General features: G+C 35.8%; 1 protein-coding gene across 2 annotated transcripts; it reads left to right on the top strand.

Moving 5' to 3' along the window:
* The first annotated feature begins 5,696 nt into the window (after positions 1 to 5,696).
* LOC107726136 (uncharacterized) lies at positions 5,697 to 7,510 on the top strand. Of its 2 annotated transcripts, XM_016535647.1 has the most exons (4): positions 5,697 to 6,056; positions 6,179 to 6,461; positions 6,582 to 6,852; positions 6,927 to 7,510. In XM_016535647.1, the coding sequence occupies exons 1-4, from the start codon at positions 5,791 to 5,793 to the stop codon at positions 7,088 to 7,090; spliced, it is 984 nt and encodes a 327-aa protein (XP_016391133.1). In that variant the 5' UTR covers positions 5,697 to 5,790; the 3' UTR covers positions 7,091 to 7,510. The 2 variants fall into 2 exon arrangements, with proteins under 2 accessions (XP_016391133.1, XP_016391132.1); XM_016535646.1 differs by having other exon boundaries at positions 6,582 to 7,510.
* Positions 7,511 to 17,147: the final 9,637 nt, after the last annotated feature.

Raw genomic sequence — 17,147 nt, forward strand, 5'->3', positions numbered from 1 at the left:
CTTTCCTAGAGTTGATATGAACTTACACTGAATGTTCACTGGACGAACAGATTGGTTGATGGCAATTTAATTCTGCTACAGTTACTACTGGCAGCTGATATAAATAATTGTAATTAATCATAATTAATTGTAATTATTTATATACATTTCCCTTTTGAGCTAATTTGCTACATAGTATATCTTAAAAAATATACTCTTTGTGTTCTTGTTGGTTTCATATGAGTTCTAAAAACTTTTATATAACTTTTACATATTTATTTATTTAATACATATTTACATATTTATGTATTTCAATACCCTGCAATTGTACTTTTAGTATACTAAACTGGTATACTTAAAGTCTACTAAATTGGAACAACTAATTTTGTACTTAATGCACTTTAATTGTGCAGAAGTGCTGAAGTCCAACTAAAGATATACTGAAGTATATTTGATTGTGCTAAAGTGGAACTATTGCAAGGTACACTTTAAATATCTTGCATTTAAAGACTGATATTATTCAAAGATCATACAATCCTCATCAATAGTGACATTAAAACCCATTTTAGTAATAATATTAAGAAATGTGCATTGTGCACAAGTAGTACTCCAAATAAAGTTTAATTATAAAGTTTTTTTTTTATATCAGTAAGTTTTAAGCAATATATCAGTAAATATACTATACTTTGAAATGAATGCATTTTAAATATATTACTTTTTTTTTTTACTAGTACCATTAAAAATAGTTTAAATGTAATGACTCTAAGGCCTGGTTTCACAGACAGTGCTTAGACTAAGCCAGGATTAGGCCATAGATCAATTAGGACATTTAAGTAATTTTTACAAACGTGCCTTAGAAAAAAAAATTGCTGGTGTCCATCTTGAGACAAAACAAAGGCACTGATATATTTTAAGATCAGTCAGTGCAAGTTTATTTTAGTTGAAATAGCTCAGACTTACATTTTAGTCTGGGACTAAGCCTTGTCTGTGAAACCGGGGGTATAAATGTCATGTGGAGTAACCAAGTAAAAGTGTTGCAACCAATAAAACTAGGTATGGCATATTTTCTATTTACCTAGAATACATTCATGTGTTTATTAATAATATAATTATTTACAAAAAAAAAAGGATTTTTATTTTTAAAATGTAAAAATTCATTCATTCATTCATATAAAACTTTTGTGCAGCTGATCACATACGATTTCACAACCTGAACCAACCTTGTCATAAAAAGGTAAAATGATCTAATATTTAAAGACACATATTGATCTTGACACTGTATATAATTAAGAAATACTATTATGATTTCTTTTATATAGTAACAGATTTTACCAAACTGCTTAATAAGGTTTCTGTTTCAAGAATTTCATCCCTTTATTGAGGATGATTTTTGTCATTATTGTTACAATGTTACAACTTAATGTCCCCAAATAATATCAAAACATTAATATGCTAAATGTCATTAATTAAAACGTCATTATTTGTATGAATTTCTTTAAATGTATTTTGGCAGATCACCAAATATTTATGTCACCACATTGACCCTATTTGAATATTCTATTAGAGAGGCGGCCGATATGCTATTGTCTTACCTTGTGTGACAACTACAAAGTTACACTGTATTCCCAAAATACTCTGCTGTCACGAGAACGGTTTCTTAACGTGTCAAGCCCTTCACAACTTTACCTCACGGAACAATGGTCACAGATGTGAGGATGAATAGATGTGGAAGACAGAAGTGAAGGGCAGACAGATGAACATTAGGGTGCGTGTGTGAGCGAGCGTTCGCAGCACGGTAGCGGCTGACGATCATGCAGCCAGCGCTGCGAGGGGAACTAATTGAATATGGGAGATGCTATTTGTATGGCTGTCTCTGGTGATGGATGCCCCTCATAAGAGCCCTTCAATTCGAGATCATTCTTCAATCTTCAATCTTCAGTTATCTGCACTTGCTTCCTCTTTCATTCCCCACAAGCGGTTTGTACCATTTGTTTTCACTCTCCCTTCATCATACTTCGCGTTTTATCATGTAATCATTAATCACATGTCAATGACATGACTGGAACACGGGTGCTTGTTTCTGTCCTCAAACGGCATGCAAGGGTGCAATGAGGGCAAAAGGGGCTCATTAGCAATGCATTATGGGAAGCCTGCCCAGAGGACGCAATAATTGTGGACACCTCTGCACCCCTAAGCACCTGTGGAGGTGTGTATGAGCGGCTGTGTCGTGGCCTTGGAGGCCGGTGGCTGTCTGAATGAATCAGCACTTTGCAGTAATCTGACGGTTTTATTTAGTGAGGCATTTGGCTTGGCCGATAGTAGTTAAGTCATGCTGGTTATTGTGAATTATGAACCCCTTTCTTTGACTCGCACCCAGCCATTTGTATTCATAATTTGCATTCATTCATCACACCTTAAACTTTGTGGGCTGTGTAAGTACTTTAGGTGTGTGTGTGACTGAGAGTCTCTATTGGTGTGTATGTGCCTGTAGACTTGCTTTATAAAGATATATTATCTGTGTGTAAAATGAGGTGAACGGAAGATTGGGGTAAAAGTCATTTGGACACTAAAACAAGATAATCTTATCAAGTTCAATCATTGTGACACATTTTTAATAGATTTCTAAGTACAAGTGCTCCTTAACTACAGAAAGTTTTGGCCCTGAGGAAAATACAGTGTCTAAAAACAAATTTTTCAAGTATATGCAGTACTATGGAATAATTTTGTAATTGTAGGTATGTATGGTTGTGATCAAAATTCTACATACACTTTTTTTTTTAACATAAGAGGGATCATATGAAATGCATGTTGTTTTTTATTTGGACTGACCTGAATAAGATATTTCACATAAAAGACATTTACATATAGTTCACAAGAGAAAATAATAGTTGAATTTATAAAAAATGACCCTGTTCAAAATACACTTGATTCTTAATGCTGTATTGTTACCTGAATGATCCACAGCTGTTTTTTTTTTAAATTTAGTGATAGTTGTTCATGAGTCCCTTGTTTGTCCTGAACAGTTAAACTGCCTGCTGTTCTTCAGAAAAATCCTTCAGGTCCCACAAATTCTTTGGTTTTCCAGCATCTTTGGTGTATTTGAACCCTTTCCAACAATGTCTGTATGATTTTGAGATCCATATTTTCACACTGAGGACAACTGAGGGCCTCATACGCAACTATTACAAAAGGTTCAAATGGTCACTGATGCTCCAGAAGGAAAAACAATGTATTAAGCCTGGAGGTGAAAACTTTTAGAATTTAAATAAGTGTAAATTGAACTTATTTTGTCTTCTGAGAAACATATAAGTATCTCCTGTAGCTTCTAAAGGGCAGCACTAAATGAAAAACAAACAAACATGATATTTAGGCAAAATAAGAAAAATAAAAACATCTTCATTCTGTTAAAAAGATTACACCCCCAGGCTCTTAATGCATCGTTTTCCCTTCTGGAGCATCAGTGACCATTTGAACCTTTTGTAATAGCTGCGAACAGTATGTAATAGCTGTGCATCATCCAGGTAACAGCAAAGTATTAAGAATCAAGCATCTGTAAACTTTTGAACGGGTTTTAAAAAATAAATTAATTAAAACGTATTTTCTCTTGTGGAATATATGTAAACTTCTATTATGTGAAATATCTTATTCAGGTCAGTAAAAAATAAAAAATAACATGCGTTTTGTATGATCTCTCTTATTTTGGAGAATTAATTAACATTTTGCAAAGTGTATGTAAAATTTTGACCACAACTGTATGCATGCATGCATGTATTTATTAAAAAAAACCATCCCACTACATCTCAAATTATTATATTTAGTAGCATTCTGTAATGATGGTGGTAGAAATGTCATTTTAAATTTTTTTTACATAAAATGTTAAAAAATGGAATTAAATTAAATTAAATTAAAATAAATTGTTAAATTGTTATCAAGTGATATTTACCTTTACTTTTCATTTTCTTCAAAGAAAGATATTTATTTATTTATTTATGCATGTATGTATGCATGTACAGTACGTATTTATATATATTATTTTTTTCTCCTCAACCATTCTTAACTTGACAAGTTTTTATGTCCTGGGTACACGAATACACACAAATACACACACACATACACACACACACACACACACACACACAACACTTTATTAAGCAAAATTGTTTAGTGTGGTGTACAATGGTGCCACAACGTCATAAATGAAATAATAATAATAATAATAATAATAATAATAATAATTTATAAATGAAAATTTCACACACAAATATTGACTTGTTTATGTTAATTTCACTATTTTTTATAATTTTAAACAAGTAATTCTTCAGGTTTTTATTATGAATACATTTTTAAAGTTGAATTTTTGAATCTGGTACAAGGGTTAAGCAAAATTAATACAGGACATTTGAAAAGAAGCAAAATGAAGTCATGATTCTTATTCTAAGACAAATAACAAAAATTATTAAATAAAAATTGTATTAGGAAAATAAACCCTTGGGACAAAAGACAAAAAAAAACCCCCCAAAAAAAACCCCACCTGTATATGGTTGTCAAGGGAGGTGGAAACAATCTGTGCATCCCTATTCAAGAAGAACATGATTACAACTCCATATAAGACTATGAAGCGTAGCAGTGGGGATAACAGGCTAGCGATTATTCCCTTTTCTTAATACATTTCCAAGACAGCAGAAAGGTTGAGACTGAAAGGTTGTCTCCCTGAAATACCAATCAAAACAGCACAAGTTTTCAACAGTTATAGGTAAACATAGATTTAACTCAGAGTTTCTCAGTTTCTCACATTACTCTTTTAAGGTAAAATAAATACGTTTGCACTTTCCAGTGCCTCTGAACTTGTGTACGTTCAGCTGAATAATTTAAAATGGCTCAGATTTTGTGCAGGGTGAATCCCGGGTTTTTGAGAAAACAGATACAAAGGAGTGTCTGTGTGAGTCTCAGATCAGCTGTGGAGTAACAGCTGAAGTGTTAGATGCTCTAACAACAGGAAGTAAATGTATTACCTCAGCGACACTGTCACATTCATGTGAATACAATATATGGCTCTGATGATATTTATGAGATGGGGGAACTAAAAGGGGAGGTATAGGCTGCTTTAGATCGAGCCGCTTTGATGTCGTATCACGACTGTGAATCTGGGGTTTATACATCTGAGGTGCAAAGAGAAAAGAAAATGAACATCCTCTCTCACATAGATGGGAAACCGAAAAGAATGTTATCTTCTCTTTATGCTTCTTTTACTGAAACAGTGACATTATTTAGATGAAAAAGATGGAAAATTGGAAGAGATTGCTTCAAAGAGTAGTTTGAAGTGCTTTGTTTGATGTAAATATCACATGCTGTTTTTTTCATTGTTACTCAAACCAGACAAAATCCAAAACAACACTGCAATGTTTCAAGTCTACTGAAAATTGACCATTCATTTACAGTTTTTTACGATTGCTTACACACTAAAATTAAACTTTTCCAACAATTAGCAAAACCTTACACTCAAGGAGCAAAACACAAGGCTAGATTTGCACAACTGTAAGCACATTGTCAGCTTCACACTATTTGCAAAACATTACACACAGTGATTTGCAAAACACTAAACACACTTGTATACATCAGACACAGAAGTAAATCATGATGTCACTTCCTTGCAATTCCAAAGCACTAACTGTCAAATTACCACACCTATGAGCCAATCTGTTAAACACAGCCATCAGGTGCACAAACACATGATTGCTAAATTGTAGACACACCAATCAGGTTTAAGCACTATAAAAATGCAGCAGGTAGGTTCACCTGCCTTCAACCAAAATGGAAGGAGTCAGAAGAAGAGTGAGGGTGAGAGGAGGAGTACACAGAGGAGGAGAAAGAGGCAGAGGCCGAGGAAGACCTGAAGCAGGAGGAGAACGTGCACAAAGAAGAAGAGGACCAAACTTATCAAATGACATTCGTGCAACACTAGTGGACCATGTTGTGAACCACGGATTGACGCTGAGGGAGGCTGGACTGAGAGTTCAGCCAAATCTTAGCAGATATACAGTGGCATCTGTCATAAGGACTTTTCGACAGGAAAACAGGTAAAAGAAGATCTGTCTACAGTTACAGTAATCAGCCGCTTATTGTATGCACCATATCAGCACTTGTGATACCCCTTCCTGTGACATTGTACAGTAAGTTACATGTATTATTCTCTACATAGGATTGAGGGTCGGGAACGACAAGGAGGAAGGGGGCCCATATTCACGCAAGAACAAGAGAGAGAGATAATAAACATGGTTTTGGCCAATAATGCTATCAGGCTCAGAGAACTACAAGCAAACATTATCGGTGACCATGCCATTTTCAATAATGTCCATCAGGTCTCTCAGTCAACACTGGCACGCATCCTGAAAAGACATCAGGTTCAAATGAAACAACTTTATCGAGTGCCTTTTGAGCGGAATTCAGAGAGGGTCAAACGGCTGCGGCATGAGTATGTGGAGGTTTGTATTGTTCACTTTAGCACTGTGATGTTGCATACTCCACACATTACTTTTTTACATTGACTGTAATATACTAGACCTATCCTGAACTACACAATGTTGTCTTTCACTGTATTTCAGAGAGTTTTGCAGATGGATGCTGAGGAAATCCTGCATGAATTCATATATATTGATGAGGCAGGGTTCAACCTCACAAAAGCAAGAAGGAGAGGCAGAAATATCATTGGCCACAGGGCTATAATCAATGTCCCAGGGCAACGTGGGGGTAACATCACCCTTTGCGCTGCCATTTCACAGCATGGGGTTCTCCTCCGTCATGCCAAAATGGGCCCTTACAACACACCTCACATTCTCGCATTTTTGGACCGATTGCACCACATCGTCACAGCAGGTAATGAAATGCACCAGATACAATACACTGTCATCTGGGACAATGTGTCATTCCACCGCTCTGCTTTGGTCCAGAACTGGTTTCAACACCATCCACAGTTGACAGTACTATACCTTCCACCATACTCTCCGTTTCTAAACCCTATCGAAGAGTTTTTCTCTGCATGGCGGTGGAAGGTTTACGATCTCCAGCCCCAGGCTCAGGTACCCCTCATTCAGGCCATGGAGGACGCCTGTGACCAAGTCGACGCCGCAGCTGTGCAAGGATGGATTCGACATTCAAGACGGTTCTTCCCGCGTTGTCTTGCTAATGAGGATATTGCTTGTGATGTTGATGAAATTCTCTGGCCAGATCCAGCTAGGCGAAGAGATAATGTATAGTATGTTTACTGTAGTATTTTCTGTACAATATTGTCAGTTTTTTCAGATTATTTTTTATGTTTGTTGTTGTTATTTACTGTAATTGTAACCTGTACTGGATACAGTATTTTACGTTTGTCTGTTGTTTGCTGAGCTAACAGTGTTATGCACACTACTGTAGTAGCATGACAACTGGGACATGTTTTGTTGTGATTCTCCATGTTGACTGATTTGGGTATATGGAGAGAAATCAATGATATTTTCGTCAGTCTGCAGCATTGGTCTTGTGTAGTGTTTGGTGAACTATTGTATAGTTGCACTTTCTCTGTGTACTTCATTTACAGTACTCTAATCACTGAGAATTAGACTTGCTAAAAGTGTTTTAGGTTAGCAACAGCAGTGTGTAACTGGTTCAAAAAGATTAAAGTCATATGAAATGTGTGTGTTTCGTATGGTAACAAAATATTGTTTTTATAAAGTTGTGTATAGTTTTGACAAAAGTGTTCCATTTTGCAAATGATCTGAAGTGTTGTGCTACTTTGGTGTAGGGTTGTGTTAATTGTGTGTAGTGTTTTGACAAACCGGGCCCTGTTTTCAAAATTGTGCTTAAGCAATCGTAAAAAACTGTAACACTCATATTCTGTGTGAGAGCCCAATGTCATTTAATAGCTCCAAAATATTTAACATTGAAGTATCATGTTAATATTTAATCACTTTTCTTAATCTTATGAGAACTAATTATGAACAAAACTTGATAACATGCATCCCACATTCTCCATTAAAAAATGTAACATTACTTTGGGGCCTCAAAGACCTCAGATATGAATAAATGCAATTAATGTTTTATTTTACTATTTTCTGACCAGTGTCCACACAATTATTTCAAATACACTATTATTGTAAGTGATTTATTTTTATTTATAGATTATTTGTATTTTTCTACAATGTGATTTACTAGAGTTAAACTTACCAGTCTAGTTACACTACTTACTAATGGCGCTTTTCCACTGCGTGGTACGACTCGGCTCGGCACGGCTCAGTACGGTACGACACGGCACGGCTCGGCTCGGTTTGCATTTCCACTGCAATTCAGTACCGCTTTAGAGTGGGCAGGATTATTCACATGTCGTTATAGTTGCGCCGCCTCTATTGCCGCGACTCCTGAAAAACGTTTTCATTCCGCGTCGCCCCATTAAGCTCGCTGGATCCGCTCCTCTGCTATCAACGAGAGGAGTAGTGCCATCCATTTTTATTATTTTTATTTTTTTCCCAATAGTTTCCCAATTTTTCCTCACTCATTTTTGTTTCATACAAACGGACCCTTTTTCTTACATCTCAGGGATCCTTCCGTTATTTTGCGATAATGACAGACAGACTGTACGGTTATGTTTTGCAAAGCTGACAAACTGGTTTAAGTCAGATTTAAAAAAAAATAATTTGAAAGGCAAATAAGAGTTTAAAGTTTTCCATGTAAAAATGTCTTTTTTTTAACTCTTTTAACTTATTTTTTTATTATTATTGTACACCTTTAATTGACAATTTGTACACCAATTGACAAATAACCTTAGAGGCAAAACCATTTACGTTTATGTAAAAAAATACTTTATATAAACTAAAATTATACTTTAAAATTATAATTATAAACTTATAGTAAACTTTTTTTTTTTTTACAATAACATACTTTAACTACAATTGTACTAATTATGTAATTTTTAAAAACTGATTAACTATGCTTTTTTTTTTTTTTTTTTACAATAAAATCACATCACTGACTTTAATAATTGACATCTTCTGCTTATTTGTCATACAGGTGGACCCCTTGCATATGGTTGTCAACCCCCTATTTTCCTCCAGTTTTCTGCCTCCCTCAGGATTTGGCCTGAATCCATACTATATTTTTGGAGACTTCTCCCTGTGGCCTTATCAACATGGCAACTAGTAAGAATGCAGTTTCACACCAGTTGAGATGGCACCTCCCATTGCTAGGAAAATTAACATATTAACTGCAATGAACTAATGCCTCTTATTAAAACAGAAGCTGTAATCTCCAATACAATGTTTATACAGCCACATTTATCTATGGCATGTATTTATTTATTAATGTTTTGTGTTGTTTTCTTAATAATCACACTTTATTGGTTGGAGGCTCAAGGTCAAAATGAGTGATGTTTTACTCAGAGCAGGCTAAGTAAAAGATATGACATGTATTGTCCTGCTATATTAAGAGCTTACAAGGATCACATTCAATAATATTCATGTCATTGCTGAACAGAGACCATAATTACAGGCATTGAAACAATAATGGGAAGGGTGAAGGTTTATGTCAAAAAAAAAAAAAACCTCGAACCTATCCATAAATCACTGATATAACAAGACATCTATCGTTTTGCACTGTTGTTTCTCCAACAGCCATACTACACACCTCTATTGTTGAATTAATGTTAATTCTCCGTCTTATCTTACCCGCAGTGTCAATTTTCCAGACGATGTAAATCCGTCAGCACCTGGCAGACAGTGCTTCACGTGCCCGGCGAACGGTAAGGTTGATTTGCTCTGTTCTTTGAGGGGAAAATTGTAGCACGGTCTGCATCAGTGAGAAGGTGAGGTGAAGTGTGCTACATCATATTTCACGGGTCATCTGAGCTCCACAATGAAGCCCCCGGCAAGCAAAAACACGCTTGCTCGAGTATGAGAATGCGCACGGTGACGTTCGTAACCTTCCATTGTCTTTTTTTAAAGTGTGACTAGAGGCTAATTCCATTCGCGAGATGCGCGGCGTTGTGAATGACACGTGCGATTATGTTGCTTTTAAAGCTTTTCAACTCAGCACTTATGCGCTTGTCCAAGGTAAAAATTCCTAATTCTGCTCGTTCAGAGATGAAAGCCATTTAAAACGCTCCGCCGCTGAGTTGCAATGGGCTTGCAATTAAAGATAATGGGATAACATTTTAAGAGAAACATTGCAGAAGATGTTGTGCCTAAAAGTGAGTCATGTTTTCTTTTTTACACTAAAATTATAAAACTAAAACTCAACAAAAATTTACTGTAAAAAGCTATTAACCTGAAATTAAGCACTCACCAAAAAGGCCATTGGTAAAAGCTACAGTTAGGTGCAAAACAAGATACTTGGAATAATATCTCAACACACATTTGTAGAGAAAACAGCATTTGTGCTAAAAAATTATTGTCATGGCTTTTACTATATAGTGATTTTATCTCCACAGTTTCTTTGTCACTCGTAGCAATCAGTGTTGACTCATTTGAGTACAGCAGGAATGACCTTTTTATCAATGATAGCTCACACGAATCCCTCAGTTTATGTGTGTTTGGCTTGTCAAATACCATTCTTTCTTTGACGTACAAAAAAACCATAGCTGTGTGTCTATAGAAGTTGAGCTCAAGCTGAACCTCAGAACTTTTCAGGCAGACTCCAGAGAGACCATCATGCTACAGTACAGCGAGGAACCACAAAAGGAATTTTGACAAGGCCAAATCAGGATGAGAAAAAAGTGAGATATATACCACAGAACAATAAGATGAAAGGAAAGCCATTGGTTGAAATCTTTATGGTGCATCTAGAGGCGCTGCATTGCTTCAGTAGGCTTCAATATGCCGTACAGTACGTGGTCCTGATTATTACGCCAGCGAGGAACACAAGAGCCTGTCTATCACTAGCAGTTTTATGATGAGTCACAAGCAATGAGATTTCTGCCTCTTCATGGCATCTGCTGCCAAGTGCTGCATCTGTGATTTCACATTTTTGGGATGCATTATAAAGCTGTAAATGTCCTTTCAACAGGCAGCCATAGAATGAGAATGATTACACTGCCAACAATTAGTCACTGCTGACTATCTGCAATCAGTTACAGTAATTATTACAATGGCAGTTATGTTAGGCAGGATCAGGGCAGGCTTTTTGGCCCGGGCCAGTGGGGGTAATGCTTCAAGGGCATGAAAATCAGGACCCTCTGTGCATACAGTGTGAGCTGACAACTGGAGCCCCTAGGTCCCTTGGCACATCTTGCGCTAACTGATTATGGCCCTTTGGCCCCCAAACCCTACTTTACTCTTGGAATGCTTAAAATATTATAGCAAAAAACCCACCATTTAATCCTTGTTTTCATGTACAAGGACCAAATTATAAAAAAAGAGTTTTTTTATAATAAAAAAAAAAAAAATTATTTACCTATCAAATGTCTTTAATTAATTGCCTAAAATATTTTAAATATGTGTCAAATATGATCAGGATTAATTAGAAAAGAATTCTCTCAAGTTGATACAAGTTGATTATTTCTATTTTTTCTACCCACCAATAAGAGTACTGAACCTGAAGAGAAATATTGAACTAAAGCTGTCAATAGAATAAAACAATTCTCTTGACAGCCATATTTTCAAACGATTTTTGTCCAGTAAATAGAATGTGGATTGAAATCATAATAATGTAAAATTGGGTAAATTCTTCTTCTTCTTCTTCTTCTTATTATTATGTATTTGTCTCATAATAATAATATTTAAATGATAAAAGATACCAAAAGTAATTATTATTATTATCAATATTATAATAATTGTAATTAAAAATATTATTATCATTAGTAGTATTAGTAGTACAAGTAGTAGTATATATGTGACCCTGGACCACAAAACCAGTCATAAGGGTCCGTTTTCGGAAAATTAGATGTGAGGGTGCAAAAAAAAATCCAAATATCGCCTTTAAAGTTGTCCAAATGAAGTCCTTAGCAATGCACATTACTAATCAAAAAAAGTTTTGATATATATAAGGTAGGACATTTACAAAATATCTTCATGGAACATGATCTTTACTTAATATCCTAATTATTTTTGGCATAAAAGAAAAATTGATCATTTTGACCCATACAATTCATTGTTGGCTATTGCTACAAATATACCCGATCTACTTATGACTGCTTTTGTGCTTCAGGGTCACATATGTGTATGCATTTGTCTCATAATAACAACAACAACAACAACAATAATACTAATAATAACAATAAAGCTAACAATTGTAATAATAATAATAATAATAACGACAACAACAACAACAACAACAGTTATTATTATTATTTATAAAGAATTTTATGTTTTCTTTTCTCTGTAAACTACCATCCCTTCTGCAATGGCAACTCACTTTTTGCTGGACGGGAGGCTCCAAAAACATGTACCCATGATTTGGCCCTGATCAGGACAACGTCACGTCACAATGGGAATCATTGTAGCATCTTTTCAGACTAAGTGCCCTTTTGGCCTTTCTTTTTGAGTGTTTTTCTCTGAACAAAAAATTTCATCATCATGCACACAAAAGCACACACTTGATCGCTCCATCTGCAGTGGTACGCTAATAACCCGGAGCGCAGATGCGCACCTGAACAGCGGCCGTGACGAACTGAGCATGCGATCGATCAATAATACAGCGCCCTTGCAGTGCTGCTCAGATCGTCTTCCCCCTGCCCTCCAGTGTCTAAAATATTTAAAGCGCTTGACATCAAATGAATACATTAATTTTAATTGTGCACATATCAGCTCTCGATCGGTGCAAGCTGCAAGATCTTGTAAGGGACACTGCTTTTCTCTGCATCTCGGAGGAAGTGTGTAAATAACACACACACATACACCACATGTTGCTTCGGCCTCTTTAGGCTAGATGTCCATACACACATCTAAATGAAACAAAGTTTACTTGCACTCCCCATGTTCTCAGCCCATCTGGGACGGTTAGATTTTAGGAACGTCCAGCGTCGTATAAAATAAATTCACAAACATAGAATTACATCAGAACATGCTATGAAAAGTTTCACAACTTCATGATTTACCCTCTCAAAATGCAGCTCAAAATTTGTACATTTATTTTTTTTTAATTGCCAAAAAATATATATTTTTTAATCCTTTAATTGTTTATTTTTCGTCATATGACTTTTTAATCAGACTTTCAGACTTGTGGACCTCACTGTATATTTATTTGTTTATTTATTTATTTATTTTTGGAAGAAATGCAACCTATTTTCATCGTAAAGTTCGACTAATCAATTTTTCCCCTATGCTAAGAAAGTTTTCCAGACCTCTTAAAACAGAGGTTCCACCTATTTTAGGTGATTCACTTGGCAGTTAATTTATGTCTTCAATCTTGTGTGCCATCTATTGTGCCAAATAATTATTTAAAAGTAAAATCTTGAAACAGAAATGCGGTGCTTGAAGTAATTCTTCCATTTTTTCTCATTGTAGTTCCTCCAGGGTTAACATCGGCAGATGCCTTCACATTGTTCTGACCACCTGTTTTGTTCTACTCTTTTTGTTGTTTTGGCTGTTTTTACTGTTTCTGTTAATCATAAGTTGTCATGTACTCCATATTGTATATGGACAGTTTTAATAAAGCAGTTACCTCAGATAAAATGTGTTGTGAGAGCATTTTATTTTTAAACATCTAGGCTTTTCTATCTGAAGGCTGTAATTTGTCTGCCTCATATACAACAAAGTCATTACATCAAGGTAATTCACTGGGAGGAAACAAGATGGATAAAGCATAAACAGACATTGAAAATAAAAGATAAAAGTATGTCAAAAGCAGACTCAATACAGATTTTATTAAACAGCCTAAGTTATATAATATTTATCTAAATCATTGCATTTCCACTGTGGAATATAATGCACATTTTATCATGCAGATGAAAAATTTAGGATGCATATGATTTGATATTCTCTTCCTGGGGTTTTCCCTGTCTACTTGCAATAAAGCTCCTGTCTAATTTTTGTTTTGTCATTTGTTTATATGTTTCTCTTTGATCAGTAAGTGTCCTGGATTATAAAAATGGAACATAAGATCATTACCTGCTGGTGCCAAACAATATCACACAGTCTAGAATGCTGTTGTTTACTAATATCAGCATGTATGTTAACCAGCATGTTGGAACCAGCAGCATCAGGCGAATTAGGCCCTTCCTCTGCCTCTCTGAAGCGCTGAGTGTTTGGCTAGCTTGCAGTACGCTTACCCTTTTGATTCTACAATCGCGCTGTAGGTCGAGCCCCCTCTATTAAATGAGTCAATCATAAAGGTGGTCACTTGTGTCATTGCTGAATGAATTAGTTCTTCTAACTAAATTAGATGAATAAATGAAGGCTCAATCAATAGAAGAAAGTCACTTGTTGCCACCTACTGGCTCAACAATGTAATGTGCAAAAAGAGTCTCTGAAAAAAAAAACACACCAATAATGCACAGACTGATGTAAACACGGACAAACGGAATGATTTAAATATTCAAAAGTTTCAAAGCTGTTTCCCATTCACACAGAACGTGCTTTTGCATTCCATACTTCCATGTTTTTTCTATGCAAAGATGCGCTAGATTGTTTGAACTGGGTTCTCGCATCTTTTGTGGCATCTTGCACATGACATGGCAAAAACACGGCGTTCAAAGTTAAAATAGGTTCAAAATTTATGAGCTGCATCTCAAGTCCCACGTCTCACGTTTTTGCATTCCACTGCAGCTGTTGTTTTAAAATCGTTTTTCTATGTGAACAAGTGTTAGATAGATATTTCTGACCGCTACGTTCATGTCTTTTGCAGCATTATTCAAAAGTTTCAAAGTTGTTTCCCATTCACACAGAACGTGCTTTTGCATTCCATACTTCCATGTTTTTTCTATGCAAACATGCGCTAGATTGTTTGAACTGGGTTCTCGCATCTTTTGTGGCATCTTGCACATGACATGGCAAAAACGCGGCGTTCAAAGTTAAAATAGGTTCAAAATTTATGAGCTGCATCTCAAGTCCCACGTCTCACGTTTTTGCATTCCACTGCAGCTGTTGTTTTAAAATCGTTTTTCTATGTGAACAAGTGTTAGATAGATATTTCTGACCGCTACGTTCATGTCTTTTGCAGCATTCTGAAAATGTGGTGCTCATGTGCCCATTGCCTGTCTCATGGTTTTCAAAGCAGAAACAATGCTCGACCAATCAAATATGAGGATTGGAACTCATTTAAATAGCACGTTATGTAGCATTCTGACTTGTTTTAACGTTTTATATATATACACTTCATGTGCGTGTTGCACAGAAATAAGGAGAAGAGGTTTTCAAATAAAATATAGATGTTTAAATATGAATAATGATTTTTTATTTTCGAAAATGAATAATTGTTTAAAAATGAGAGGGCAATCTCACCATGGAAACTGCACATTCACTATTTATTATCCAAATGACGACTTCTTACCAATATAGTCATTTCTTCAGGCACACTTTAGAGGAGGAGGCAGAGGCAAAGCCTGAGAGAGCAAGAGATGAAGAGAAAGGAAGAAAAACAAAATAAGAGTGATGTGTTTTGCCCTATATGCCTTTATCAGCATTGCCCACTCAGTATCTCTGGCTCCTGCGGCCTCATAAAAGCATTAGACAGTGTGAGTGAAAATATGTGTGTTAGGTTCCGCTCTTTTCAATCATAACTCATCAGAGATCAGCCTCAAAAACAAGAACAAGAGCAAGCGTGCGGTGCAGAAAACAGAGCGGAGACGGCAGGCTCTGGAAGAGAGAGAGAGCAGGCTGAGGTGAATAACTTGAGACTGTAGAGAGCATTCAATTAAGACCTGAACTGCAGGCTTCATTAAGCGTGAGAAGGCAATGAAAATGACCATCCATCAAAGGGAAGTGCTTGGGCCAAGGCAGCCTGCAGATACAGCCTCTGTGATATGCTTTTATGACAGTGCAGTCCAGCCAACTCCCAGAATGCACAGTGGAGTACAGTGCCGCCACACTGCTCTTCAACATGAACTCTCTCTCTTTTTCATGTTCACACAGTTATTATCATTCTTTTTTTAAAGAACTGGTCATCCCAAAGATGAAAGCTTTGTCATTTACTCACCCTCATGTTATTTTATACCCATACTCTCTTAAAAATAAAAACGTTCTCGAGTGGCATCTATAGCATGGAACACTTCCATTGCATGAAATGTTCATGTTGGAAAAAGATTCTTTAGGTTATTAAAATGTTCTTTACAAATGGCTGCTCTGTGGCATCACTGTGAAAACCCCCTTTTGGAATCTTTATTTTTTGGAGTGTATGACTTTTTTATATCTTGGAACACAGAAGTATATTCTGGTCATTCTTTCCCAAGCCATTATAATGGAGTTCAAGCTTCAAAAAGGACACAAAATCAGCATAAAAGTATCATAAAAGTTGCTTATAAGTTCTTGGTGAGAAACAAACTAAAAATTAAGTTGTTTCACTGATAATCCTTCTCTCCAGTCATTGCAAACAGATTGATTTTTGAGAACAAAAATAGCTGATTTTGAGAACATAATCATTATAGTTTGTAAACGAATCAGACTGGTTTTGAGAAGCCAGTCAACTGATTTAACAAAAAGATTTGACTCAGAATAATTACTTGTTTATGAATACTTCACTACATACCAAGGTTAACTTTTTTTTATCTAGTTTTTAAAATTTAATTTGAAACCTTTCCCTCACACAAAGCTAAAGCTAATGGCTTTTGAAGACTTGGAATACAGTCCATGAGTTGTTCTGCCCAGTTTTATTATATACTTATAGTGCTTTTTTTGTTATTTTGAAACTTTACAGTCCCAGATCTCATTCACTTTCATTACATTAAAGGGGTCATATGACATTGCTAAAAAGAACATTATGTTGTGTATTTGGTGTAATGCAATGTGTTTATGCGGTTTAAGGTAAAAAAAAAACATTATTTTCCACATAATGTACATTATTGTTTCTCCTCTATGCCCCGCCTTTCTGAAACGCGTTCATTTTTACAAAGCTCATCGTTCTGAAAAGCCAGGTGTATGCTGATTGGCCAGCTATCCAGTGTGTTGTGATTGGCTGAATACCTCAAGCGTGTGACGGAAATGTTGCGCCCCTCACCATACTGTTGATGCCGTGTCCGGCCGGAGCGACGAGACATAAACATTAAAACC

This window comes from Sinocyclocheilus rhinocerous, unplaced genomic scaffold (genome assembly GCF_001515625.1).
Source record: "Sinocyclocheilus rhinocerous isolate Xijiao unplaced genomic scaffold, SAMN03320098_v1.1 scaffold396, whole genome shotgun sequence".
NCBI classification, from domain to species: domain Eukaryota; kingdom Metazoa; phylum Chordata; class Actinopteri; order Cypriniformes; family Cyprinidae; genus Sinocyclocheilus; species Sinocyclocheilus rhinocerous.